The 27,513-nt window shown below is 42.0% G+C and overlaps 1 protein-coding gene and 1 long non-coding RNA gene across 21 annotated transcripts in view; one reads left to right on the top strand and one right to left on the bottom strand.

Moving 5' to 3' along the window:
* Window positions 1-7,295, top strand: part of TSPAN4 (tetraspanin 4) — a 469,335-nt gene extending 462,040 nt beyond the window's left edge. For 17 of the 20 annotated variants that reach the window (XM_072863719.1, XM_072863720.1, XM_072863721.1 and 14 more), the window contains 2 exons: window positions 1,674-1,757; window positions 4,617-7,295. In XM_072863719.1, the coding sequence (XP_072719820.1) occupies window positions 1,674-1,757; window positions 4,617-4,685 (153 nt within the window). In that variant the 3' untranslated portion in view covers window positions 4,686-7,295. Of the gene's footprint in view, window positions 1-1,673; window positions 1,758-4,412; window positions 4,579-4,616 lie in introns of those variants that run through there. The other 3 variants (XR_012042902.1, XM_072863706.1, XM_072863707.1) reach the window with 3 other exon arrangements.
* Window positions 535-7,295, bottom strand: LOC140652664 (uncharacterized). Its single transcript, XR_012042903.1, has 3 exons — window positions 7,155-7,295; window positions 4,334-4,401; window positions 535-1,381 (listed from the first exon to the last, which is right to left on the bottom strand). It is a non-coding gene; the product is annotated as an uncharacterized lncRNA (long non-coding RNA).
* Window positions 7,296-27,513: the final 20,218 nt, after the last annotated feature.

The raw sequence follows: 27,513 nt of genomic DNA, 5'->3' as shown, positions 1-27,513 counted from the left end.
AGGCCATCTGATTAAGTGGAATTATAGAGAAGTTTTGCTGGTTCTAAAGGTTTGTGAAGACAATGAGTAAAGCTCTCGGCCACTTTCTAGTGAGATTTCATACGCATGGATTGGCACTGGCAGAGGCTGAGTTCCAACCAAACGTGGCTCCCTTCTACCTCTCAAATAGCTCCAAGTCAAATCTTGAATTTAAGGACTTAAATTCAAGATTTCTTCTTCTATTTTATTCAGGGTACCAAGAAGATCAGTGTAGGCTAACACCATGTCTTCTGGTGGGCATTAATAGGTTTTTTTTTATACATATGTGAAAGCCAGTAACTGAAGACTGAAGGATTCTTGGCCATGTACATTTACAAGACAGGGCACAATTTTTGCACAAGGTTGTCTTACAGACATTATTTATTATTTACACATTATTTAAAGAAAGGTTTCACTTGGGCCAATTCCACCCTCCCCAAAACTGGGCCAGCAACATGAGGCTACAGCTACTGCAGAATTTAAAGCAGGAAGAAAATAATGGAGGAGTACCAATACTGCAATTTGAAATGATGGAAAATGGTATGAAATAGGCTTATGTGCAGCAGGAGTGCAACTGTGTAGGGTCTTACCTACACAGTTGGTAAGATCTTATGTAGGTAGGTAAGATTAGCATAGGCTTGCCCATGTGCAACTGAGCAGCTCTCATTGGAACTTTTGGGTTTGATATACATATGTATATTATAATAAATATTTGTTTTCCTGAAACATGGAGAAAATGAAAGGCTCATTCTGAAGTTCTAACTGCTTCTAGTTGGTTTTTAGAGGGCAAAGAGGACCCAAATCCACTGCTTGTTTATTTTTAGTTACTGGCCCAATTTATATGGAGCAGTGCTCATGCAGCATTTTGGAGGTGCACTTTTTTGTGTCATTACAATTAGTACTCCATGTTCAAGCTTCAACCCAGAAATATATGGTTGTCGTGGTTTATCCTCACCCAGCAACTAAGCACCACACAGCCGCTCGCTCACTGCCCCTCAGTGGGATGGGGGAGAGAATCAGAAGAGTAAAAGGGAGAAAACTCATGGGTTGAGATAAAGACAATTTAATAGGGAAAGCAAAAGCCGCATACACAAGCAAAGCAAAACAAGGAATTCAGTCACTCCTTCCCATGGGCAGGCAGGTGTTCAGCCATCTCCAGGAAAGCAGGGCTCCATCATGCGTAATGGTTACTTGGGAAGACAAACACCACCACTCCGAACATCCCCTTCTTCCTCCTTCTTCCCCAGCTTTATATGCTGAGCATGATGTCATATGGTATGGAATATCCCTTTGGCCAGTTTGGGTCAGCTGTCCTGGCTATGCTCCCTCCCAGCTTCTGGTGCACCTGGCAGGGCATGGGAAGCTGAAAAAGTCCTTGACTTAGTGTAAACACTGCTTAGCAGCAACTAAAACATGAGTGTGTTGTCAACACTGTTTTCAGTACAAATGCAAAACACAGCCCCATACAAGCTACTATGGAGAAAATTAACTCTATCCCATCCAAAACCAGCACAACAGCAGTTGCTCCAATGCTGAAATGATAATCCAGGCTACCTAGCAGCTTAGTCTGATCTGGCTCTTTTCTGTCTGTATATTCCCAGGGGAGCAGATCTGTGTGTTTATGGCTAATACAACATTCTGGGTTTTTTTTCCAGCCTTGCTACGAAACAGTGAAAATATGGCTCCAGGAAAACTTACTAGCTGTGGGAATCTTTGGATTGTGCACAGCTATGGTGCAGGTATAGTTTAATATCATTTTTCAAATCCTAATTAATCATAACTAAATAAGTAACCACAGATCCAGATATACTCTGCCCAAGCCTGTTTTAATAATTACAAATTTTGCATGATGTTAGAGTAAAACTCTGCAAGATTTAAGTCTTTTATGTTTTAATTTAGTTAAAATACTATGTACAAGGTACAGAACTAGGAATACTGCACACATTTTCTGTTTTATGATGCACTGCAAAGAGCAGGCACTTTACCAAGTGGTTTATCTAAGGCTTAGACTAGACTCAGTGGTAGTCCCTGCCATCCAAAGACAGAAGCCTAGTCAGGGTAGGCTGAATTGCCTTTTAGGGTACCTGTATTTGTCCAGAGAGGACCATGCACTTAGGCTAAATAGCTAACTTCAAGATAGCCTAAAGGTAGCTTGTCTTCAACCCCATCCTCAGTCCTAGGGTAAGTGAGTGACAAGTTGGGATGTTGTTATCATTACTCAACCTTGCCAATAAAACCATGCTCATTTTCTATTAATTGCAGGGAAACTAGGTAGGTAAGATGGGCATAGACTTGCCTATCAGATTTTTGACCTGCAGTTATTTCCAGCATAACTTTGGTCAGAGAAGACTCTGTCGTCAGTGTAGTACCTTGCCTCTTACTCTTACATACCTGTGTCTTTAATTCAGCTTGCCATGGCTGTGGCCATAGTGTAGCCCCAATGGCACAAACCTTAGCCTGAAGATACACAGGTGAAAGCTGTGCTGGAGCTCAGGCTGTTTCAGCTATATGTCAGTCCTCCATTTATGGCCCAAATTTCCATTCCTGAATGCTGTGAAGATGGAGCTTTAGTTTCCAGCTCCACCTCTCCCTCACACTCAACTTACTTATAAGCAGAAAGGATGGCATCACTAAGCTAATTAAATACCATGTAACTCCAGATTATTTGTAATTTTGCATGGTATACCACTAGCAGCAGCAAGAGAGTGCCTGGGATCAGAATTCCACTCATATTCCCACTAATGTCAGATTAGGCAGAATGGCATGTATCTTACACTCTCATATGTAACATATTGGCTGCAACTTATTAATGGCTGCAACATATTAATGCAAATGCCTGACTCCTTGTAGGCCAAAATTCAGTAGAGTTTTGGCTTTTGTTTTCCAGTATAGTAAGCAGATATGCTTAGGAAAAAAGATAAGCACAAGAAGATCATATGGCAGATAGTCAATGTAAGACTGTTGTTAATATATTACTGTATTTTAAAAAACAGCTTTTGAGCATCTATTCAGCTTTTAGGGAGTCTTTAAAAGATACATTAAAAACCCAGCAGCCCACATCAGAGTCCTTCTCACATAGACCTTGATTATATTTAGGGTATTTAAGAGAATACCATCTTTCTGACAGAAAGAAATTACTAGTTTGCATGGGAGAAAACACTTCAGACAATTTAAAAATGCTAATTAATATTCCTAGTAAATGCTGTGAAATACAGAGAAAACATCTCAGAACACAGAATAGTTTTAGTCTGTCTTCCAGCTGCACTATGTGAGTGAATCTGATGATGAAAGCTTCAGTGCACTGTAACCTAAAATGAATTGGGCTCCCTCTATTGTTGCTGTTACAATGTTGTTCCGGCCCTAAGCATATGACAGCTTTTGTTTTTCATGTTAACAATCTTATAGTTAGAATCACACAGTGACACAACTTGAAGGACATACAGCACGTGGCAGAAGAATCTTCTTCAGTCATATACGCTTGAAATTATAAAACAAATTGAGCCACTGAGGTTTTATTATGCAGCTGCCCCTAAAGATGTTCCTTTGCTAGAAGTAGAAGGCAGTGTTCAGGGGATACTTCCAAAAGGCTTGTGCTTACTATAAGACAGCACACTAAAGCCTAACAATCTTACTTCCCTGTGGAAGAATGGGAAATTAAGAGAGAAAAAAAAAAAAAGGTTATAAAGCTGTTATTTATAAAGTAGTATGTGTATTATTCATGTACTCTTTCAAAATACTCATTAACAGGAACCACTATTTATGTAAAGACTAAACTTGAAGTGGTCAAATTAAGTGCCTAAAATAGAATTTGTACAAAAAATTTGTACCTGGCAAACCTTTATTTCAATGACAATTTTTACAGTGGTGTTGCAAAGGAGTAGTAACAACCACTTAGTACATTAATGTGATTACTTCAACTGGAAGGAAAATAAGACTTTCTTCCCCATCCCCTTTTCTGATTAAGTAAGCCACGAGAGGCAGCACAGCAGGTCAGTAGTTGGGCTGGGAGAAGAGCCACCTGCTGCTTCTCTCGAATAAGCTGAGTAGAAAGACACATACATTGTTGATGAGGTATTGATGGTTATGATTAATGCATGGACAGTCTCCAGTGATTCCCCCATAGGGACCTGTGCACACATATGCTTGGAAAAGTAAAGTACAGTAAAGTAAACCACAGCATCCTTTGGGTCAGGGATGAACCTTATGGTCTTTCAAAGCAATAGCTACAGAGATAACCACATAGCCACACAGCTGTGGGTTGCTACTATAAACTATTTTTGAGCAAAAGACATCAAAAAAATTTTTTTCAATATACCTCTCTTCCCCGTATCTGGTGGCTGCTTTTCGTGGAGAAATCAACTCTCCCGTGCTCAATTGTTCATTCTGTAAAACAGCAATACAGATAAGGACAAAAGGCAGACAGAAACTAGGAAGAGAACAAGGACATGAACCAGCAGGAAAAGCAGTATGTGATGTGTCTTCCTGTGTGTGAACAAAACCAGTGTAAGCATGCTTTTCTCCCTTTTTTTTGTTTTGTTTCAATAAATAGGGTTTTTTTAACTTACTGAAAAACAAATGTTTGTTTGTTTTTCTCTTAGATTCTCGGACTCACCTTTGCAATGACCATGTATTGTCAGGTAGTCAAGGCAGACACCTACTGTGCATAGATACCATTCCCAATCTTTCTGCTCCTTCTCCAAAGGACACAGGAGAAATCTCTATGCTCATTCATCTGACCTTTTTTTTTTTTTTCCCCTTTGTACTATAAACTGTGTATAATGCTATCTTTCTGAAGATTTTGTGAATCACCCCACTTTACTGAAGGAGGAAGAAAAGAAAAAGTCAGTACTTGAACTGGCACAGGTAAGAAGCAGCCTTGTCTTTAAACAGAAGAAAACCTCCAAAGAGCAATGGTTCCTTTTCCATGGCCTAGGGCAAGGCAAAGGAGGCTGCTTAGGAGGGCCTGATCTGCAAACCAGTGTTAGCAGAAGATTGCACTGAGGCAACCTCTGTGAAACCTGCCAGGTTGCCTTCCTGCATTTCACAGTCTGGAAGAGAGGGCGTAGAAAATGAGTATTCTTCAGCATGGAAAGAAGAGTAGCTAACACTGAATGCAATTGTAATTCTACTACAGTTTGCACACAGCTAAAATGTCAAGATCAAACAGCCCTGCCTCGAAGTGTCTCAAGATGATTTTGTAGCCAGGAGAGGATCTCATCTTCAGAAATATGTTATTTTAAAGGAGTATTTTTAATCTTATGCGCTGCAAAGTCAGGCTTTTCATCAGAATCTGTACAGTGAGATCTGGCTGTTAAGAGAAAACAATATTGGACATTGTGTCACCTATTAATTGCCAGTGGCATATAGATGGTTGACTGTATATGTAATATATATTACATTCATATACACATACTGCTCTGAAAGGAGGTGAAAATACCCAGCATCTAACCTCAGAAAGAGGGAACCTTTCTATCCCATTTTACATTCCAACTGAAATAACCAAGTATTATTTCTTGTAGGAGGCACTATCACTTACACCTCTGGGAAACAAGTAATTACATTCAGCTGTATCTTCATTTCAGTAAACAACTTGTCAGTGGGCTCTCTCTGTCATTCTACTATGATTTTATTTTTTATCACCACCCCTGTTTCAAGTTATTCTGCCAAAAAATATCACTCATTTCCACACTTGAAGATCTGTACAAAGCTGTCAGCTGTTCCTTCCCTGAATGTCACTGTTTCATTAATTTACTTTGGGATATCATCATCTGCAGGTATGATAGAGTTTGCTTTGCTGAGGAAAAATCTTTTGCACATTGCTCATTTTTCTGAGAGTTATTAAGACTTCAGCTGTTTTTATGCTTGGCTCCCCCCCCCCGCTGCATGCTTACAACAGCCAAGTCACATCAGTCTTTGTTAGAACTGGAGTCACCTCTCAGTTCTGTTTTTCAGACCCATCTCCCTCTGCCTGGCTGTTGGCTAGACTATGCTCCACACTCTCTGGAATTTGCAGAAATCAAAATCATAACTTTCCTTAGCCAGAAAACAACCATCAGTTGTCCAGTTTCCCCATCCTGCATTGGTAACTGAAGTAATTTATGTAGTACCCTTCTGTGCACACCTTCTAGTGATGAGGTTAAGAATCAGATGTTTCCTATTGTTCAAACAAACAATTCCCCATCAGCAAGCAGCCCCGATAATGCACATGTAACAGTGAGAAGCTGAAGCACTCCAGGGAAAGGACACAGCAGGGAACAGGCAAACAGAGCAGTGCAGCTGGCCTGCTCCCTGCAGCCAGCCTTGAGGACCACTGACAATAGACCAGACACAACCATGGTGCTCTGTTTTCCCAGAAAGCTCAGTGCAGCTACTGTGACAGACTAGAAGCATGCATCAAGTTCAGGCAAAAAAAATTACCCTGTACCTTTAGTGCTTACAACAGCAGGTCTCAGCTATGAGTGACATTTTGTTTACTTTGATTTAAAGGCAATTTCCAGCAGTAAAGCTGGACTCGCCAACCCACAGCCTATTGAACAATCTCCTTAACACCCATAACTAACCCTTTTCTGGACCTGCTGCACCATTGACAAATACTACTCTCACTGCTTAGGTTTTGGGGTTTTTCTCCCTCTCTGCTGATTTCCTGCGGTCTTCTCACCCTGAGGCCTGAACTACTCCATGTTTTGTGGGGAAGTGCTTAGGACAGTCTGGTGTGTGAAAGAGCAAGTATCTTCCAGAATCTTACCTCCTACCTTTATGCAGCAACCTCTGTAGCGTGGAGCATTTAGCTGTGCAGGCTAAGTTGAAAGTAATGTATTACTTGTGTGCATTTTATGTGGATTCCCAATCACTCACTATCACAGCAGCCTCACCACCACTAAAGGATTTTACTGCCATGCTAACAAGCCTTGACAAATATTAACAGACCTTGACCCAAGACAGAGGTTAAACTGAGTGAGTAGCCCACACACAGGTGCTCTGTACCCCAACAAGAGACTTACTCTTGGTGTTACAATCACCAGTCTCACTGTGATTGTAACAGTCTCACTGCTCTCTGCTTCAGAGCCCAGGTTGACCTGTCAACAGTCCTGCTCTAAGTTCGTTCCTTCCCTCTCTCCACTCTGTTCCTTTCTTACCTGCATAGACATGATTCCAGGTTAGATGTACCTTTAGTTCTTGCCATGGTTTATAGTTTGTACACACAGGTGCTCCTGCTGACAGCTCAGAGTTTCCACCACTGAAAAGCAGCATAACAGAGTGATGAATACATTAATAAAACATTGATTTTTAAGAAAGATAAAAGGTAGACAAGTCTATTTGTAGTGATCCCTGCTATTAAAAACACAGAGACAGCAGGCTGATGATGGCTCAGTTAAGAGCAAACCATTGTGCAACAGAGCTCCCACACAGGGCAACTCTCATCAATTTGCCTGATGGTGGTGTAGAGAGAAGAGAGATCACAAATGCTCATTATGCAAGTCTCCCAATAACATGTGCTGAGCTCTTAGAGAAGACTGCTAGACTTCAGCTAAACCTACAGAAGAAACAAAATGAGAAACAGAGACTGAAGACAAGTCACACTTTGTGGTTCCCTCTAATCATTTTCCACAGTTTAGGTGTCTTTACAACAAGATAAACTGCCTCAGTTTTCAAAACCACGTATCTATAGGGAGTATAAGCAATACTCACTTTGTAAATCCCAGTCACTGCAACAGAAACATACGGCACTAACTGCTGAAAAGAAAGAAAAAAAGAAAAAAAACCCACACCCCCACAGACCACACATTGCTGCTAATAATTCTTTTTTTAAACACTACCCTTACACTGCCAACTGAGATTCTACTGCAACTTGTTTATAATTTGAACTGAGTTTTTTTCTATATTTTATGTTATTAACGCTCTTCACACAGGCCAAACAGATGTTATGGTGCTTAAAGCATTAGCAGCACAATCCAATTTCAAACCTCAGAACATACTGCATATAACAAGCCTCAGACTTATAGTTTATTTTTAAAAGCATTGCATCCTTTCTCTGCTGATGAGGTCAGAGTATTGTGTGACATGTAACAGCAACAATATTTTTTTTAAAAACCAATAAAAGATAGTTCCATATTATGCATAAAACTTCATGTTGAACTGGTTGATTATAAATACATACCCTGTAGTACATAATACCCATTTAAAAGGCTGCTTATATCCTACGTATGCAGAGCAACACAGAAGTCATTCCAATTGCTGCCATTAGTGTTTAGTAAAGTCTTTTATATTATTTTCACTTCTTATCTTTAAACATGAAGGAGGACTCAATACATATAAAGACAGAACCAAAGGCAACAAAGACATTGAAGGAGAGCACTCCTAATTTATACTCACTCATTGCGCTTTCTGCTTAATAACAAGATGTGAAGGCACAGGGTACACAGCTGGACTTGCTGAATACAGCAACATCAGGATTTAGCTTTTATATTCAGTCCAATATACTTCTGGCTTTTCATCTTCACAATTATAATAATATATATATAGAATATATATATTTAATAGAATATGGTTTATTTTCCTGTCAGTAGCAGCCAAATCTTCTTGCTTGTACAACAGAATTATTTAGCTCCACATCTTACAGTGCACAATCACTGAAATTCGCTCCAGTTTCTGTTCTATGACTACTTCTTTGTTCCTCCCCCTTAATATAAAGCTTTCAAAGGTTTATTCTTCCATTTAATAATTACCATTTGAATGCAGCACTGTATGATTTATAATATGAAGAGGAAGGAACTGCACAGAAGCTGTAAAAATATTTTATCTTGCAGTATGGCTGCTACACGAATCCACCCAAACCCCTCACTTCTCACAAACCAGTTAAGAACTGGTTACATCTTTCTCTGCATGTGGCTCCCAGCTGCCTCTTCCCCCATTCATAGATAGGACAGGAGGTTGTTAGCATGGAGAAAGTTGAAGCTATTCACTTACCCCTTAGCTTCATTGTTGTGCTATAAATGTGGCACCAAAGGTAAGCGCAACAGAAACCAGCAGTTCATTGTGGCATTTATTTTTAAACCAGACTCTTTATTAACTTTGTCTGCAAGGATTCTTGCTAAGTGTGAATGATCTTCATAGATACAGAGTTAGACAATTCACAGTAAGAAAACAAGTCAGGACTCGCCCTGTGAAATTTTGTTTGGATTCCATTGTGAATTCTCCTAGATGGTCACCAGTATCTTACCACAGTGGGCAGGTCTCCTCAGTTCTTTGGATTTTGTCACTGCAACTACAATGATACGTTGTTGTGCATTCATATAAAGAAAAAAAAAAATCTACATTTTATTTTTTAAAAGTTATTAAATATTCTTTAAAGTTTACAACATAACGTCTTCTGTATTCTTTATAATCAGCTACACTACAAGCTATACAGTGAGTACACGCCTACCCAAAGATGTGTGTGTGCAAGTGCACACACACACACACACAGAGCATACACAATTAAAAATAAAAGGGTTACACAGCATACTACTTTTTTGTGTTTTCTCATTACCCATCTTTGATTTGACCAATCCTTCCTTATAGATTTTTTTTTATTATTAAGTGGCTTACCCATTCCCAGGTAAATTTACACCCCTTTCTGTTTCCTCTTAAGGGCAACCTGAAATTATGTGATAGTTGATAACAATTCAGAAAATACTGGGAGATCAGGTTTACAGTGTAACAAAATAGACCTGAAACCAATTATTTTCTGTTTAGCACTTGTCTGTTACCGATAATTTTGAAACAAAAGGACTTTCTGAGGGAGATGCTTAGATTCAGAAATTACATAGAAAAACTTAGAAAATTAGCACCAGACTGTGTTAAAATGGAATAACTAGGAACTCCTACTATGTCAGACCAGAAAAAGGTCTGGTTATCCAGGTATCTTGTCTGAAGTCATGTCTAACACTGCCTTTTTCAATACAATTTATTGTACCCTCCAGGTCAAACAAGCTTCGCAAGTGAAATTGCCTCTAAACTGGGTGCATTCTGAACAACACCACAGGCATACTATTGAAAGTGTAAGGGTAGATGTGGCCTGAAAGTGGAGACCCAGAGGTTTTAGAAGTTTTTGCAGGAAACTTTATAAAGGATAACCTAAACCTTTGGCGGAAGTTTCTTACAACTCCCTCAATTCAGCAGGCACATTTATATTACTTTAATTTTCTTCATCCCGTTAAGCGTACCACTAGATGGTCTCATTAACCACATCTATCTTAAATCCCTTTCTGACTTTGCGAAACTTTCCACTTCAGTCTTACATTGTAGCAGTGAATTTCACAATTTCATCATGCTGTATAAATTTAAAAGAACCCTTCTTATATGGATTTTAACATGTTGCCTTTCAGTTTCATTTATTGACCATTGGTTCAATACTTCAGGAATGCTAACTTAACGATTCTTACATAAATATGGGCACAGAACAGCTGTATTACCTTTACAGCCTAATTTGTCTTTCCACTGAAGCTTAAACCTGAGTAGTAGAGTACGCTATTGATTTTCAAGATCCCATTGTTTCAAAAAACTAAGCCCAGTGTACCTTCCCCCAGCAGCTATCCTAGTTCAGTTGCCTTTGTTTTTTGAACTACACATTGGCTTAGACAGAGGTGTTTCTATTTCAATCAACAACTAGCCTAGTATTTCAGCTGACATCCTGCTATTTTTCTCAAATGTACTTAACACAACCGGGGAATATCAGGCTTAGCTGATTATACTAGCTGTGTAATACAAAATACTTTCTGTCCACATGGCGATAATTTTCAAAGAGCTTTAAGGGTAGCCTATGAAACTTCATCCAAAGTTTTGTCTTGACATATCAAAAATGCAAAATACAGAGCCCTGTGTTTCTTACCTTCCCGTATGTTAAAAAAACCCAAACAAATAAAGAATCTATCATTAACTCACCTAGCGAGTGCAATTTGAAAGGCTGTTTTTCCGAAATCGCATCAGTTGCCCATGTAGGTTGTTTTACCCTAGGCCTTGCTTCCCCCCTGCCCCAATAAAACTGTTTCCCCATAGAAATACTGTATGTTATTCTGTTCACTAGAAATTGTGGGTTTTGTTGACCTCTAAGAACAGCTTAGTCTACATTCCTCCCTCCAACAGCCAGAAAGCATTCACTACCAAATCTACACCAGTGCATGTTAGACAGCTACGTAGAGGTCAAGTCATCTTGCAATGCATGGTTTTTTTAATGAAGAAATGGCTGATCAGTTTAACTCAAACAACTCCCTGGTATCTTTTATGCAGAAATTGTTTAGGCAGAAAATTTTGTTACTACAGAATTGCTTCCCTGCACTTGTGGTTACAAGAATAACTTGAAAGGATGGGATCCTTATCCACTATAAACCTCCCCTTACATTCCCATGGCATTGCTATTATGGAATATGGTTCAAATCATAGCCAACAAAAAAAAATAGATAATTGTATATAATTAAATCTATATAAAACAAAGTACAGCATAAAAAACAACTGTTAATGTGTATTGCTTATATGTTTATTTTTCCATATGGACAGCGACAACAGTTTCAGGTGTAAAGCATTCATCCTGAAGATACTAAAAATTACTATAGAAATAAAGGGATTTTAGGAACTGGTTTGTGAAAGTCTATTCAGATGAACCTCATCATCTCCCTCCTCCACAAATACCTTTCCTTGGCTGTAAAGCTTAAGCCCATCACTGCTCCAGCCCTTCCACCTCTACTGTACCATTTAAATCTGCTGTTCTACACACAGGGATACCTCGATAATCAAGGTCCCAGTCTGCCAAATGCAGAGGGGATTCAGTTACTTGTATTTTATAACTTTAAGTGCCCAAGGACAGGCATCTTACATGGCTTTACAAAGTTCAGGTTTGACATTGAGTTAGGAGACCATAGTCCCAACACAGCAGAGAAAAGCGAGTACTGTAACCAAGTAATTCATGTCAGCCTAGTTATGGACCTAACTAGTGACTAAATCTGAATTGCTCTCAATGTCCTCAGTTCCCCGATGCAAGCCTGCAAATGGCTAGATGAGCACTGTGATCAAGCAGAACTATCACTAGTTGTTTAGCATTCTTCAGAGAGACTAATGCTGTGGGGATTATTTTTTTCCTTGTTTTCTTGTAACCCAATTTACCTTGGAAACTTGCTTTGTGTTATTGTATCATCCACAGATGCAATTAACTGATTCTGATATTATTTCTCAGCTTGGATAATAAGCACCTAGAATATTGAGCTAAAAAATGCCTCAGCCTAGAAATGTTGCCATTGCTGTTCTTTTGAAATGCTCATGTGCATCCACACACTACTGAGGTGACTGGAGCAGCATATGCATCCCCACATTTTCTACTGTGGCAGCCTAACTATGCTAGATAACTTCGGGGGGGGGGGGGGGGGGGGGGAAGGCAATTCTCAGTTCTCTCATTTCCAGGCTCTCATTTCTCAAGGAATTGAACCCTGCCCCCAAGGGAGTTAAAGCTGTTTACAAACTCAATTAAGATGAAGCATTTACAAGTACTCCAGGAAAAGAGCACTTCACCATGCTGCTGCTTCTAGTGCTTTCTTGGAACCCCTCCTCTCACTCTATGAGCCTATATCAGATAGTTTACAACAGTCAAAGTCACTAAAAGCTTCTTTATAATCCTCAGAGCACCAAGCAGCCCTCCTCCCTCCCCACCAATGGCCACTGTCTTTGCACCTGTATTAATTTCATTTGAAAGTCATGTTGGCATTAGTTGAATAGGGAGGCTGCATGGAGCTACAACTGAAGCTATTTGGGAAAATTCTTCACACTGTGAGCTCAGCTGCAGGAACTGGACACACCAAGTACATTAGAAAGAGAAACAGGAATATTTCCCCCTAGAAGCCAGAGGTGCTTTGACTACTCTGGTAAGCAGCTAAGTTATGCTACTTGGTCTCTCAAGAACAGACATGCCTCGAAACCTCATGGTTCAAAATACTCCTGCTTTTGGGGGATGAACAGAAATTGTGAACTCAGACCTGTGCACAACTGAAGGAGTTACAGATTTGCAAATGCAAACACGAGAGTACACAGGCTGAATTGATGTGTCATATAATTACCAACTCACTTTCCCTAAACAAAATAACTCACCAGCTTGGAAGTACAGCTTGTTGTCCTGGCACTTGCTTGATATTTGGTGCTAATAAAAATTGAAGTTTTAAATCTCCTTCCTGTGAAGTCAGTGCATTAAAGTTCTTCCCTATTAAACACCTTCTTATTCCTAACTCTGCACCACAGCTGGTTACCCTGACACAATATAGTCTTCATTATCAAAAGGTCCTTTGAAAGAAGTGCTTGCAGGTTTAAAAGAAGAATTATCACCTGAAAAACTGGCACAATTAAAAGCTTGCTGCAAATCACACTCTCTTGTTCCTGATAGAATCAAGAGTTAAATGTACATTCAAAAATCTATGTACATATGTTCTTCTCAGAACAAGAATCAAGCAATCAAGCAATGCAAGCAATCTTTGCTATGGGTGACACAGGACTCCAGTTTATCCAGACTTCTGCACCAGGAAAGGTGAGGAAGAAAAGGGAAACTAAAAGTGACAAGTATGAAAAAACAGATGAAAAATATAGGAGAAGGTTGGAATTGGACAAGAGACCTGAGCAATTGGCACCTGAGCAGACTGTTTTTCTCCACTGTAAGGTACAAAAATAGAGCAGTATCCCATGAAATACATGGTCAGCTCATTCACAATGGACACAGTGTTCTTTTAGAAAGACGTTCCCAGAACTGAATCAGGGCTGCCGCATGTATAAAGTCTCTCTATAAACTGTTCCTCTTAGTCCCCGTGATTTAGCAGATTTGGGGGTTTTGAGTCTTGTATAGATGGTGGTTCTCTCAGTTCTATGACTAAAGCAGTCCCCCTCTGTAGCACACTGTGATTCAGATCTGTATGACAAAAGCTGTGATGCCCTCCTGGTACTGCAGCCGGGGGCAAACAGTCCATCCCTTTGATCGAGTCTTCATCTTACCACCCCCAGCTGTCATACAGGTAACTTTCTACCAGAGGCACTGCAGCTGATACTGTCACCAGGAGAAGGGGGGAAGTCACCAACCCCATCTAGCGTATACAAGGTCGAAGGTATGCATATAAATGTTCAGTGCAATTTTGTTTACCTTTTTTTCCTTGATGCTGCTTTAATCCTGTTCTGACTACTTTCCTGTCCTCTTCAGACTGCAATCCCATCTACTCCCGTCCTAGGTGCTGCAGATTCACAGAGCTACTGAAGGACACTGGAATACTCTGATGATGAAAACAGTTACAAGGGGTGCAGACACTGATTTCTCTTATATCCTCCAACCTTCAGTACTTCCAGCCTCACAGGAGACCAATCCAGGGAGCAGTGGGGGTGAATTTATGTGTAATTTAAACATTACTGAAAACTGCTGAGATCCATGACATTTAAAAGAACTCAGCGTGTCACAGCTGTTGTGTCACTGGTCACATGGAGCACAGTGTCCTGCAAGTTAAAAAGCTTTCTTAGCATCAGTGCAATTACACAGAACATAAGGGTGTTCAGCTACGCAATCAGATCTAATATCAAACAACTGAGTACCCTGCTGCCTTATTTGCACGAGCAGCTCTGGTGAAGTACAAACAGAAATTCGGAACAACACAGCCATTCTCAGTGCTGATGATGCAAACTTATTTCATTTTAATCTTGTGAGCTCTCACTGAAAATTAAAGATTTCCCTGAGAGCTTTATAGCATGAAGCAGCAAACTAAATTGAAATTGAGATAATCCCCAGAAATGTGTACACAAGTAAAGCAACTCTAAGTCCAGACACCTTTCAGACTGGCAAGTTCTTATATAAATAAGAAAAAGCAATCTCCTACAATGAAAATATTCTCAAGCCTTTCAATTTGTCTGAAGACATCCCAGAATGCATCACATTGTGTCTACACTATCATTGCAGTGGGACTACTCAGATCTCTATCAGAGAATGAAGTACTATTGAAATGGGTTACATGAACCAGAATCACCACAGAATTTCACAGACAGGAGGTTAAAAAAAAAAAAAAAAAAAAGGTCAGGCAGCCAGCCGAGCCCGTCTGTCATTTTTCCTCTGGCTACCTTATTGAGAGCACTATCACAAGCCTCAACATAATTTCCACTCCAGTATTTTCAAATAGCAACATTTGCTTATTTGAAAGCTGAATCAAGATCTCTGATCAGGTAGGAAAGTTGCTCAGCTCTGCAACTCTTGTTTTTCAGGTCTGCGTAAAATTGTTCCTGTGGCAACAATATAATAAGAAGTGAAAATCCACAAGGAATGACACTCTGGGTGTACAGATGTACACAGAAGGAATTTAAGCCCCAGGAATGAAAGTAGATTTGCCAGTAGGCAAGGTTGTGCTGTAGTTTCAGTTATGTCTTCAGTGCAATTTTTGAAGCAGAGAGTATGATGATTGCCCAGGGAAATTGCACAAGCACAATGCCTAAGCATATTTAAAGATTATCATTCAAGGGCTTTTAAATCCAGCTCTATGTTTCCATTAATCTACTGAGATGCCAGCCCAATCTCACACTGGCAGGCTCACTCGCTCTCTTAACAATAGAGAGCTTATTAAATATTAAGGTCTTAATCTTAAGTACTCCTGTATGACTGAGAAATCCTAAACAGTGCACAGAAGATAAACATTTTCCCACTAAATATATACACACACACACGGTGGTATTAGATAAAGGCAAATGTCCCCACGCTAGCCCAAGAATTGTGTAATAAATCCATTCATTTTAAAGCAGCCCATGTGTCCCCACAGTCACGTTCTCCCCCACTTGTCTAGACCCAGGGTTCACAGGCTTACCTCTGAAGGACAAAAGCTCACTTTTCTCCTGCCTTGAAATGCCAGCTTAGCAATTAGAAAGAGGTTCACGGCAGGATTCACACTACTGCGATAATGCTGATGGGAAACACTACAGGTAGAGACAGACAGATAAACAGTTGGATAAAGGTAGCAGGACCAGCAGCACGACTGATATTTGATCTCTGCTACTTTCTATTATGTTATTTTAAAAAGCATTCAGCCAAGATATCTTTTGCTTAAAAATTAGGCTAACTAAAATGCATAAGCTGGATATGTATCCAATACAAGATTTTCTGAAAAATCATTTTCTACCTAACAGGGAAGGAAGGGCATCTAGTCAGATGGACTACTTTCCTCTTGTATTTCAGCTGGTTCACTTCAGATCTAGCACAACTTGGGCTGGGGTCGGGGAAACCAGGAAAGCTTTTAGCTGAGATTTTTAGCTTTTAGCTGTTAAGGTGTTCCACTTGGACCCAGCAGTAAGATAGATGGTCACCAGGAAAACAGTCAGCAGCAAATGAGGGTCCTGTTTGGGACCTCTCCTGTGGAAAGGGGCCGGGGAGTACCCACAAGGGTGCCGAAACCCCACTTGCCTCTTCGATGGAAGATCTGTAGTTGCACCTGAAGCAGCCCTGTGAGCTCATGGGGAGTATGGCTTGTTACACTGTCTGAGGAACTAAGACCTTCCCAGATTAGATCATTCTTTTGTCTTCTTTCTCTGTGCCCTTCTCTCCAACCCAAGTTTTCTACTGCAGCCAGATCCACTCCTCTCTGCACAGCATCACCATTCCCCTGTGGGCTGGCATGCTGAAACCCCTCTGCCAGGAATCAGAGGCACAGCAGCTTCTCTACAAACACAAATATAAACTTGAATTTCCCTTTCTAGACTCTAGACAGGCTCAGATATCAAATGATGGTCAGATAGGCATTACACCTACATGGGCAAAACCTGGATGTTGCCAAAAATGAAAGAAATAAGGAGCTTAGAGTCTGTATGTACACATGCAAACCTAGAGATCAATCAAAACTAGAATACTGGATTTAGTGCTGAGGTAAAACATGATGAAGCAAAACACCAAGCAGCTGCCTGAGGTTCTTCCAGCATGCCTATGCCAGGGACCTCAGCACAGGCTGGTGGAGACACTGCCCTGCTCTGTGCTAGGGGACACCACTTTGACATGGGTAGCACGTGGGCACTGCCACTCCCGTTACACTATTTATACGTGGACCCAAGAGAGTAGCTGCAAAACCAATATACTGACAAAAATTTTCCATGATTTTGTCAGATCTCAAAATGCAAAGTTACCATTTGGATGTATTTGGCTAGAGGTTTAGCTGAGGCTCAGCCTCGTGTTTCCCTCACCCATGTCATCTACAGGCCTATCAGTATGGAACGAAGTACTTCATTATTCATGTTTGAGGACCATGATTAACATTTCATAAAAACAAGTTCTGCAGGTACTGCAATAAAATAAGGAGGTACTAAGGACTAGAAAACACATAAGGCTTCAAAACCCTTGGAAGGGATAATACAGCATGCAGAATTAAGTTGTTTTGTACTGCAAGTCAATCCCTTTATTAACAGGGATTACAACAATCACAGCATTTAGTATCATCCACACACACGTAACCCATGTGTTAACTCCTACATACACAAAACTCAATTCAGTGATATACTCCGGTAGTGTATTCCTGCCTCCCCCTCTTCCCCCAAGCTTTTTAGCTATAAGAGTGTCAGTACCTCAGATTTAAATTTCTAAAGCTGTCCTGGATTACTGCAGAGCATGGCCCTTCAGAAGAGCCCAGAGGAATGCAGTTTCTGCATTTACCCAGAATTCTATGAATCTTTGTCCTTCTTCCACTAGTGGCCCACATGACCCTACCAGGGAAATGGTAAGGTCTGCAAAGTGACTAGTTTAAAACAAATAAACACTATTCAAATTCTATTGTAAGACCTACAGGCCAGTCCTTGAAACAATTGCAGATGTGGTAATAAAATGATCTTCCACTTATCTGTTCTTTTTGTGTGCGCACTAGCTTAGTTTGTTCATGCTTTATTCCATACTTGAACACCTATTTTATAAGAACAGCCTTTAGAAATACTCACTATACATGCTTACAAATGCTTCTTTATGCAGAAGTAACAAAAACACAGAATCATTTTAATGGATGAAACAGTTGAGGTGCAAAATAGTTGAAAGAAAAATAATGTGTTACTTACGTAAGCACAGGAAGTAATTATTCTGATAATGTGCAGAACAATCCATGAGACATTAAATCAAAATAAGCATTTCAGCTTCTTTCTAAATAAATTCTTTTATAATCTCCTCTCTTGAAAGGTAAGCCAAGTTTGCCTTGCCATAAATTCTATGGGCCCTAGTATAAAGCTTGGCAGACCTATCGCATCATAATTTAATTTCTTTCCTTATCCTTCTTAATTCTTAACATTTAATTTAACATTGACAGAAATGAGCTGGAATAGTTCAAATTAAGTGGAGAACAGACATTATTATGAATGCACGTTTTACCAGCCAGTTCCAAATACTAGAAATAAAAGGGATGTATTCTCCAAAGCGTTACCAGTCCTCAGACCAAGATCCTGCCGACATATCTATTAGCACCTAATTTACATTTTGAGATAGACCATATATGGGGGACAGCCCATGATGGAGACTCAAAACCAGGGGTGGTCGCCTTTCAAAGGCAATTCAACACAGCACTGTAGGGATCTTTAATTTTGTGCAAATAATTAACCTCAGCTTCACTTTCCTAAATAACTTGTGATGCACATTGTCATGGTTTAACCCCAGTCGGCAACCAAGCACCGCACAGCCACTCACTCACCCTCCCTCCCTCAGTGGGACAGGGGAGAGAATCAGGGGGGGATGGGGGACAGGACACACACACAAAAAACCCCTGTGAGTTGAGATAAAGAGGAGTTTAACAGGAAAGGAAAATAAAATAATAATAATAATAATAAATATACAAAACAAGTGATGCACAATGCAATTGCTCACCACCCGCTGACCGATGCCCAGCCCATCCCTGAGCAGCGATCACAGCCCCCAGCCATCTCCCCCCAGCTTACATACTGAGCATGATGTCATATGGTATGGAATATCCCTTTGGCCAGTTTGGGTCAGCTGTGTCCCCTCCCAGTTTCTCGCCGGCAAGGCATGAGAAGCTGAAAAAGTCCTTGACTTAGTGTAAACACTGCTTAGCAGCAACTAAAACATGAGTGTGTTATCAACATTATTCTCATCCTAAATCCAAAACACAGCACTATACCAGCTACTAGGAAGAAAATTATCCCAGCTGAAACAAGGACACTATCCACCCCTTATTCTATACCATCTACATCATGCCCAGGTCCTACACTTTCCAATACATTGCAATTAATCACCACCACTTTTCCTGCTTTTTGATATAAACACGCAGATATAATTCCCTTTGTCTACAGGCCATCCCTCTAAAATGTCCGTTGAGTTAATTTAGTCCGTGACTTTGGGCTCCATCTGTCACAACAGTCCTTCAGGGCAGGAGAGATGGTGTGTGGTGTTGGATTGTTGCATGCTGAAGCCAGTTCTGGTTCAATTATCGCTGCATTTGTCCAGTTCTATCATTGCTGTACTTTGCTTGGTTTCATCAAAGTTCATTCTTCATTAATCTGGGTGATTCTTACTGTAATACTGTTGATATGGCATATTGCCACCACAGAAGTGATGACATACAGTATTATATAGCAATTAACATCATACAATTTAATTCATTGGCTATTTTCACCCAAAATCAAATCCCTTCAGGTATGCATCGGACTTCCCCATCCTCCCACATCACCCACCAAGTGCACCCAGGTCCTTCAGCAAAAGCAGTCCCACATATGGGATTGCCTTTGCCTGAGGAAGGAATAACCCACACTGTCTTCCCCAGTATGTTTTTTGTGCAAATTACAGGGACTTTATCCTCTTCTGCGGTACGTAAAAGTTTTGACTGGGCAGGGCCAGCTCGATTGGCAGATCCCCTAGTGTTGACTAACCAGGTGGCTTTTGCTAAAGGTGCGTCTCAATGCTTGAATGTCCCAGCACCCATTGCTCTCAGTGTAGTCTTTAACAGTCCATTGTATCGCTCGATTTTCCCAGAGGCTGGTGCATGATAGGGGATGTGATATACAGACTCAATGCCATGCTCGTTGGCCCAGGTGTCTATGAGGTGTTTTCGAAAATGAGTCCCCTTGTCTGACTCAGTTCTTTCAGGGGTTCCATGTTGCCATAAGACTTGCTTTTCAAGGCCCAGGATAGCGTTCCAGGCGGTGGCATGGGGCACAGGATATGTTTCCAGCCATCCGGTGGTTGCTTCCAACATTGTAAGCACATGGCGCTTGCCTTGGTGGGTTTGTGGGAGTGTGATATAATCAATCTGCAAGGCCTCACCGTATTTATATTCCAGCCATTGTCCTCCATACCAGAGAGGCTTTAACCGCTTGGCTTGTTTGATTGCAGCACGTCTCACATTTATGGATAACCTGTGCAATAGTGTCCATGGTCTAGTCCACCCCTTGATCATGAGCCCATCTATATGTTGCATCTCTTCCTTGATGGCCTGAGGTGTCATGGGCCAACCACCTTTATGTTGCCAGTCCAGATCCACCTAAGCCACTTCCATCTTAGCAGCCTGATTCACCTGCTGGTTGTTTTAATGTCCTTCAGTGGCCCGACTCTTGGGTACATGAACATCTACGTGATGTACTTTTACAACCAGGTTCTCTACCCGGGCAGCAATATCTTGCCACAATGCAGCAGCCCAGATGGGTTTACCTCTGTGCTGCCAGTTGTTCTGCTTCCATTGCTGCAAGCACCCCACAGGGCATTTGCCACCATCCATGAGTCAGCACAGACACAGAGCACTGGCCACTTTTCTCGTTCAGCAATATCCAAAGCCAGCTGGATAGCTTTCACCTCTGCAAACTGACTCAATTTACCTTCTCCCTCAGCAGTTTCTGCAACTTGTCCTATAGGACTCCATACAGCAGCCTTTCATCTCCGATGCTTTCCCACAATACGACAGGACCCATCAGTGAACAGGGCATATTGCTTCTCATTTTCTGGTAGTTTATTATGCAGTAGGGCCTCTTCAGCACGCACCACCACCTCCTCTGGTGATATTCTGCAGTCTTTGCCTTCTGGCCAGTCCATGACCACTTCCAAGATTCCTGGGCAACTGGGGTTTCCTGTTTGAGCCCGTTGTGTGATCAGTGCGACCCACTTACTCCACGTAGCACCAGTTGCATGATGTGTAGAGGGGATCCTCCCTTTGAACATCCAGCCCAGCACCGGCAGTCGGGGTGCCAGGAGGAGCTGTGTTCAGTACCAATCACTTCCAAAGCAGCTCGAATCCCTTCATATGCTGCCAATATCTCTTTTTCAGTTGGAGTATAGTGGGCCTCGGATCCTCTGTATCCCTGCCTCCAAAACCCTAAGGGTCAACCTTGAGTCTCCCCTGGTGCTTTCTGCCAGAGGCTCCGGGTAGGGCCATTCTCCCCGGCTGCAGTGTAGAGGCCATTTTTTACATCTTGTCCTGCCTGGACTGGCCCAAGGGCTACTGCATGAACTATCTCCCATTTAATTTGTTCAAAGGCTTGTCCTTGCCCAGGGCCCCATTTGAAATTGTTCTTCTTCCAGGTCACTTGATGGAGAGGGCTTATGATCAGACTGTAATTTGGAATATGCATTCTCCAAAACCCGACCACACCTAAGAAAGCTTGTGTTTCCTTTTTGCTAGTTGGTGGGGACATGGCTGTTATTTTGTTGATCACATCCACTGGGCTCTGACGACGTCCATCTTGCCATTTTATTCCTAAAAACTGGATCTCCTGTGCAGGTCCCTTGACCTTACTTTGTTTTATGGCAAAACCAGCCTTCAGGAGGATTTGGACTGTTCTCCTCCCTTTTGAGAAAGCTTTTTCTGCTGTATTGCCCCACACGATGATGTCATCAATGTCTTGCAGATGTTCTGGAGCCTCACCCTGTCCCAGTGCTGCCTGGATCAGTCCATGGCAAATGGTAGGGCTGTGCTCCCACTCTAGGGCAGTCGATTCCAGGTGTACTGGACGCCCCTCCAAGTGAAAGCAAATTGTGGCCTGCACTCTGCTGCCAAAGAGATTGAGAAAAACGCATTAGTGATATCAATTGTAGCATACCATTTGGCTGCTTTTGACTCCAGTTTGTAATGAAGTTCTAGCATGCCTGGCACGGCAGCACTCAGCGGCGGCGTGACTTCATTCAGGCCACGATAGTCTACTGTTAGTCTCCACTCTCCATTAGAGTTTTGCACTGGCCATATAGGACTGTTAAAGGGTGAGTGAGTCTTGCTCTTCACTCCTTGGCTCTCCAGTCGATGAATCAGTTTATGGATGGAATCAGGGAGTCTCGGTTGGTGCGATATTGCTGCCGGTGCACTGTTGTGGTGGCTATCGGCACCTGTTGTTCTTCAACCCTCAGCAACCCCACAACAGAAGGGTCCTCTGAGAGACCAGGCAAGGTAGACAGCTGTTTAATTTCCTCTGTCTCCAAGGCAGCTATACCAAAAGCCCACTGGTACCCTTTTGGGTCCTTGAAATACCCTCTCCTGAGGTAGTCTATGCCAAGGATGCACAGAGCCTCTGGGCCAGTCACAATGGGGTGCTTTTGCCACTCATTCCCAGTTAGGCTCACTTCAGCCTCCAATACAGTTAGCTGTTGGGATCCCCCTGTTGCTCCAGAAATAGATGGGTTCTGCCCCTGTATAGCTTGATGGCATTAGGGTACACTGTGCACCAGTGTCCACTAGAGCCTTATACTCCTGTGGGTCTGATGTGCCAGGCCATCGAACCCACACAGTCTAGTAAACCCGGTTGTCCCTTTCCTCCTCCTGGCTGGAGGCAGGGCCCCCCTAATCCTGGTCCTAATATTCATTATCAATTTCTTGTATATACAAGTCAGGAGTCCCTTCATTAAGATCAGAAGTAAGATCAGCCCTTCTACTCTGTTTGGGGAACTGCCCACTGGAAACCAGAACAGCAATTTTCCTGGAAGAACCCCCTTTTGTGATTGTTTTCCCTTGTAAGTCACATACTTGTGCCTCTAGGGTCGAGGTAGATTTTCCATCCCACTTCCTCATGTCCTCTCCATGGTCACATAGGTAAAACCACCGGGTGGCCCGTGGTGTATACCCACTGTATTCTCTCTCTTGAGCAGAGGAATGCTGACTCCTAATAGCTGAGATACTGGTTCATACAGGTGGGGAGCAGGACATATTCTCTTTGAATTGTTGGAACTCCTGGGACAGTTTCTCGGCTAGCATGTCTGGCAGCTTCTTTACAGCCGAGATGCAGGCCCATAGGGAGGAAGAGAGACTTTCTTCGTATTGCCGGAGTTGGCCAGCCAATTCATCCACCATTTGTTCCTCTCCATCTTTCTAGGTCATTACTGCCAATGAGTTTGCAATGCGACAATGGTGCGCTCCGTATAAACTTCTGCCGCATGAGTCATGTGCGCTTGACTTCATCTGGATCTTTGGGCACTCGTCATTGTCCAGGTCATCATAAGTCACCTCCAGCATGGCTAATTCCCTCAGGTAGTGGATGCCTCTCTCCATGGTGGTCCACTTGCCTGGGTGACATATAACATCTTCCTCAAAGGGATACCTTTCCTTCATGCTTGACAGGAGTCGCCTCCAGAGGCTGAGGGCTTGTGCCCCTTTTCCAATTGCTTTGTCAGTGCCCCCTTCCCTAGAAAGGGATCCTAGCTGCTTGGCTTCCCTACCCTCTAATGGTACTGGCTCCATTATCCCAACATTGGAGCAGCCAGGTGACAATGTGCTCGCCTGGACGACAGCTGAAATCCTTTTGCATATCTTGCAGCTCACTCAGGGATAGGGATTGGGTGGTTACCTTCTCCTTTATGAGTTGTTGTTCTCCCTCCGAGGAAGAGGAGGAACCCTCCTGCTGAGTTCTTCCTCGGGAAGAAGCTGGGAATTCTTCCTCTTCCTCCTCCTGTTCTCATGATGGCCCTGCTTTAGAGTAGTCCGCCTCCTCGCTGGCGGGGCAGTATGCTTCTTCCTCCTGCTCCCTCTTAGGAGAAGCTTCTTCATCCCTTACTAAACGAGCTGACTTTCGCTTCTAAGATTTCTTCTTGTGTATGGGGGCGACTGATAACTGGCACAGGCTGGTTCTCTGGTTCAGCTGCAGTACCTGTTGGGGGAGTTGGAGTCTCCACAGTGCCTGCCACCGGGGCTGGAGTAGCCGCAATGCCTGTCGCCGGGGCTGGAGTAGCCTCAGTATTCTTAAATAGTTGTTTAACCCTAAGCAAGACCTGACACGCATTCAGGAGACATAGCAATAGGAACATGCTGGTTTGAACATCCCAAGGATATTCAAAATTCTCAAGAGCTATTGTAAGTAGCCTGGAAGAGAAGAGGAAGATGGAGGAAGGTGTCTCCCCCATAGGTTGGCTCTCTGAGGACAAAAAGTAAAAAGTGTAATTATTAATAATTTCTGATAGATGGCTCCTGAAGTACAGAGATGATAGCAATGCTGAGTACAAATACCAGATTGATCTCATGACCAATAATTTTATCATACCATAAGCCAGCGTTACACCGTACAGCAAAGCGATAACCTTAATCCTCTTTCCAGAGGTGATAAACAGCACATAAATGCTAATAAACAGTATGTATGGCCAGTAAGGTGTTAGATAACACAATTCTGAGAACAAGCACAACAACTTTGAGAGCAAATAAATCAACATTGTGACCAGCGACTACTACACTAATATAATGAATGCTTATAACAAATTTGTTTTAACACACTCCAGTCAGATCTGTTATCTCAACCCTTTGTGCCCCGCGTTGGGTGCCAAAAAGGACTGTCATGGTTTAACCCCAGTTGGCAACTAAGCACCACACAGCCACCCCCCTCGCAGTGGGACAGGGGAGAAAAATCGGAAAACAAAACCAAAAACAAACCCGTGGGTCGAGACAAAGACAGTTTAATAGGACAGCAAAGGAAAAGAAAATAATAATGATAATGATAAAAGAATATACAAAACAAGTGATGAACAATGCAATTGTTCACCATCCATTGACCAATGCCCAGCCCGTCCCTGAGCAGTGATCGCTGCCCCCTGGCCAACTCCCCCCAGTTTATATGCTGAGCATGATGTCATATGGTATGGAATACCCCTTTGGCCAGTTTGGATCAGCTGTCCTGGCTGTGCCCTCTCCCAGTTTCTCACTGGCAGGGCATGAGAAGCTGAAAAGTCCTTGACTAGTCTAAGCACTACTTAGCAGCAACTAAAACATCAGTGTGTTATCAACGTTATTCTCATACTAAATTAAAAACACAGCACTATACCAGCTACTAGGAAGAAAATTAACTCTATCCCAGCCAAAACCAGGACACACATTTTCAATAGTGGTCAGGCAGTTGGACTAGATGACCATTATATGTCCCTTCCAACTGGAACTATTCTATTCCAATAGTAATGGCAAAAGGATGAGACATTTATCAAGACACAGATAATTTTGAAACTAAACCAAACATCCTTCCTCAGGGTGATGCACATTCGAGGGGCTACTTACGAAACCCTGCCTTTCAGCTGAGCATCACAAGTTTTACTGTTGGACAGAAAGCAAAGCTTTACAGTGAAAGAAAAGCGCTGGACAGAGAGATGCCATTAGAGAGCTCAGAGGGCTTACCAGGTGCTGCTCGCTTTCAGTACTGCATTTCCAGACCACTCCAATACAATCAGAAATTCAAAAACATTTTCATGTGCAGTGAGACATGCCGTTATCCTCCTAATTTGTTAGCGGCTGCAGTTGGGGTGACATCTCCACATCATCATGAAGAAACTGTCCCAATTTAAGCGCCTGACACCTGCACTGTAGAATGTTTCTCACTAAGCAAAGCTTTCATTATTTTGGGTTTGCTCTGAAATTAGAAGTAAATTCTTTCAGATGCAACCATTTACTTCCAGAAAAGCCCCAAGTAAGTTATTTGATGCTGCCAGTGGAAATACCTTAAAAAGCGAAAGGGTATTATTACAAAAGTAGCATTATCAATACAAACTGGCTGAGCTATACAACTTCACAGCATAGCCCTGTTCTCAGAAGTGTTCTCCTTTGCTTTCTCCATCATTCTGCCCTACCATCTCCTCTGCCCTTCCAAATAATGGTTTTAAATTTTCTGCAGGACAGGGGGAAGGCATTATTACTTCTTTTGATTCCTCACATTCTCACTGAGTCAACACAACTGCAGGAGATGAAGCAAGATTATGTTTTCATTTGAGGTTCACTAAAAAAGCTGCAATCAAGCTCCAGCTGCACTGCTAAGATATGTTTTAATTACAAACAACAACAAAAATCCTAGAAAACAAATGGGCGCCCAGACATGTAAGTCAGTAGCAAAATGGGGCCTGTGGAATCTTTAACCAGTGATGGTGCCTGAACACCAACAGTGCTTGAAGGCCAGCAAAAAAAAAAATGCTTTCACTTACAAAGTAAACAGCTTGGAAATGAAAGTTGAGCAGCAGTTTGACTCAGACATCACACAAACACAGAGACCACACAGTCACTGTCAAAGGAGAGAAGTATAATCCCTGAAGTGCATATACAAGCAACATTAAAAAGCACAAGGTTAGCCATGCAAACGTGATCCACTACAGATACTCCTCTCCCTTTTTTTTTTCCTAGCTTATCCAGGTAACATGCAGCAAATGCCAGAAGTACCAAGGTGCTGGAAAAAATGTTCAAATATTGGGGGGGCTGGGGTGGAAAGAAGATGCCTCACAGGAGTAACAATTTAGCTAATGGCAGGAGGACTAGCACCATTATTCTCCCTTTAAAGTGTATAATCAGTGATTCCATGACTAGGAAAATATTCAAGCCTTTTAAAGATACAGCTACTGTCTGTGGCTTTCTGATTTATTGCAGTAGTTAATTCCTCCACCTGATTGCATGCTGTGCAAATTACTATTTCCATTTATCCTTTGCAGAGTTACTTGTCTCCTTATCTACAAACACAGCCGTTTTCCCTTAACCTGTGGTGAAGATGGGAGGGACTCATCACTTCTCACGGTATCACTCAGAATGACAGCATGCTCTGTTCATTTTGGCATGCACACAACCCCAACTTGTTGTCAACAGATAGTTCTGCAGCAAATGATTTTGAGAAGACCCTCACAGTGTCAGTGAGGAAGGGACCCTACTTTGCCCTGGCCTGTTCTGGTTTCTGATGACTCAGCAGCAGGGTCTAGCCAGCAGGTGACAGGAGGGAGAGTCAGAAACGTTGACTCTTGTTTGACTTTGTGACAGACTCACTACCCGACACTGGAAAAGTAATTTTCTCTTTTGTTTCCCCTTCATCCTTTGTCTGCCAGGTCCGTTAAAGGCTGTGTGCTCTTTGGAACACTGTCCTCTTCTAACTCTTTACTCTGGGAAGCCTACCTGTTTTTTCAATGCAGTTATCCCTAACAATCAAGGGCGCCTGAGAGGGAGAGGGAAAGGCTTCTTGTATACCTGATAAATTAGTTTAATACTGCACACACTTGAAATGCAAATTATATGCCAATATGTGTACCTGGGAAGGCAATGAGTATTTACAGTATTCATGTTATCATCTGCA

Source organism: Ciconia boyciana, chromosome 6, assembly GCF_034638445.1.
Source record: "Ciconia boyciana chromosome 6, ASM3463844v1, whole genome shotgun sequence".
NCBI lineage: Eukaryota > Metazoa > Chordata > Aves > Ciconiiformes > Ciconiidae > Ciconia > Ciconia boyciana.
This window is presented reverse-complemented; position numbering and strand designations above follow the sequence as displayed.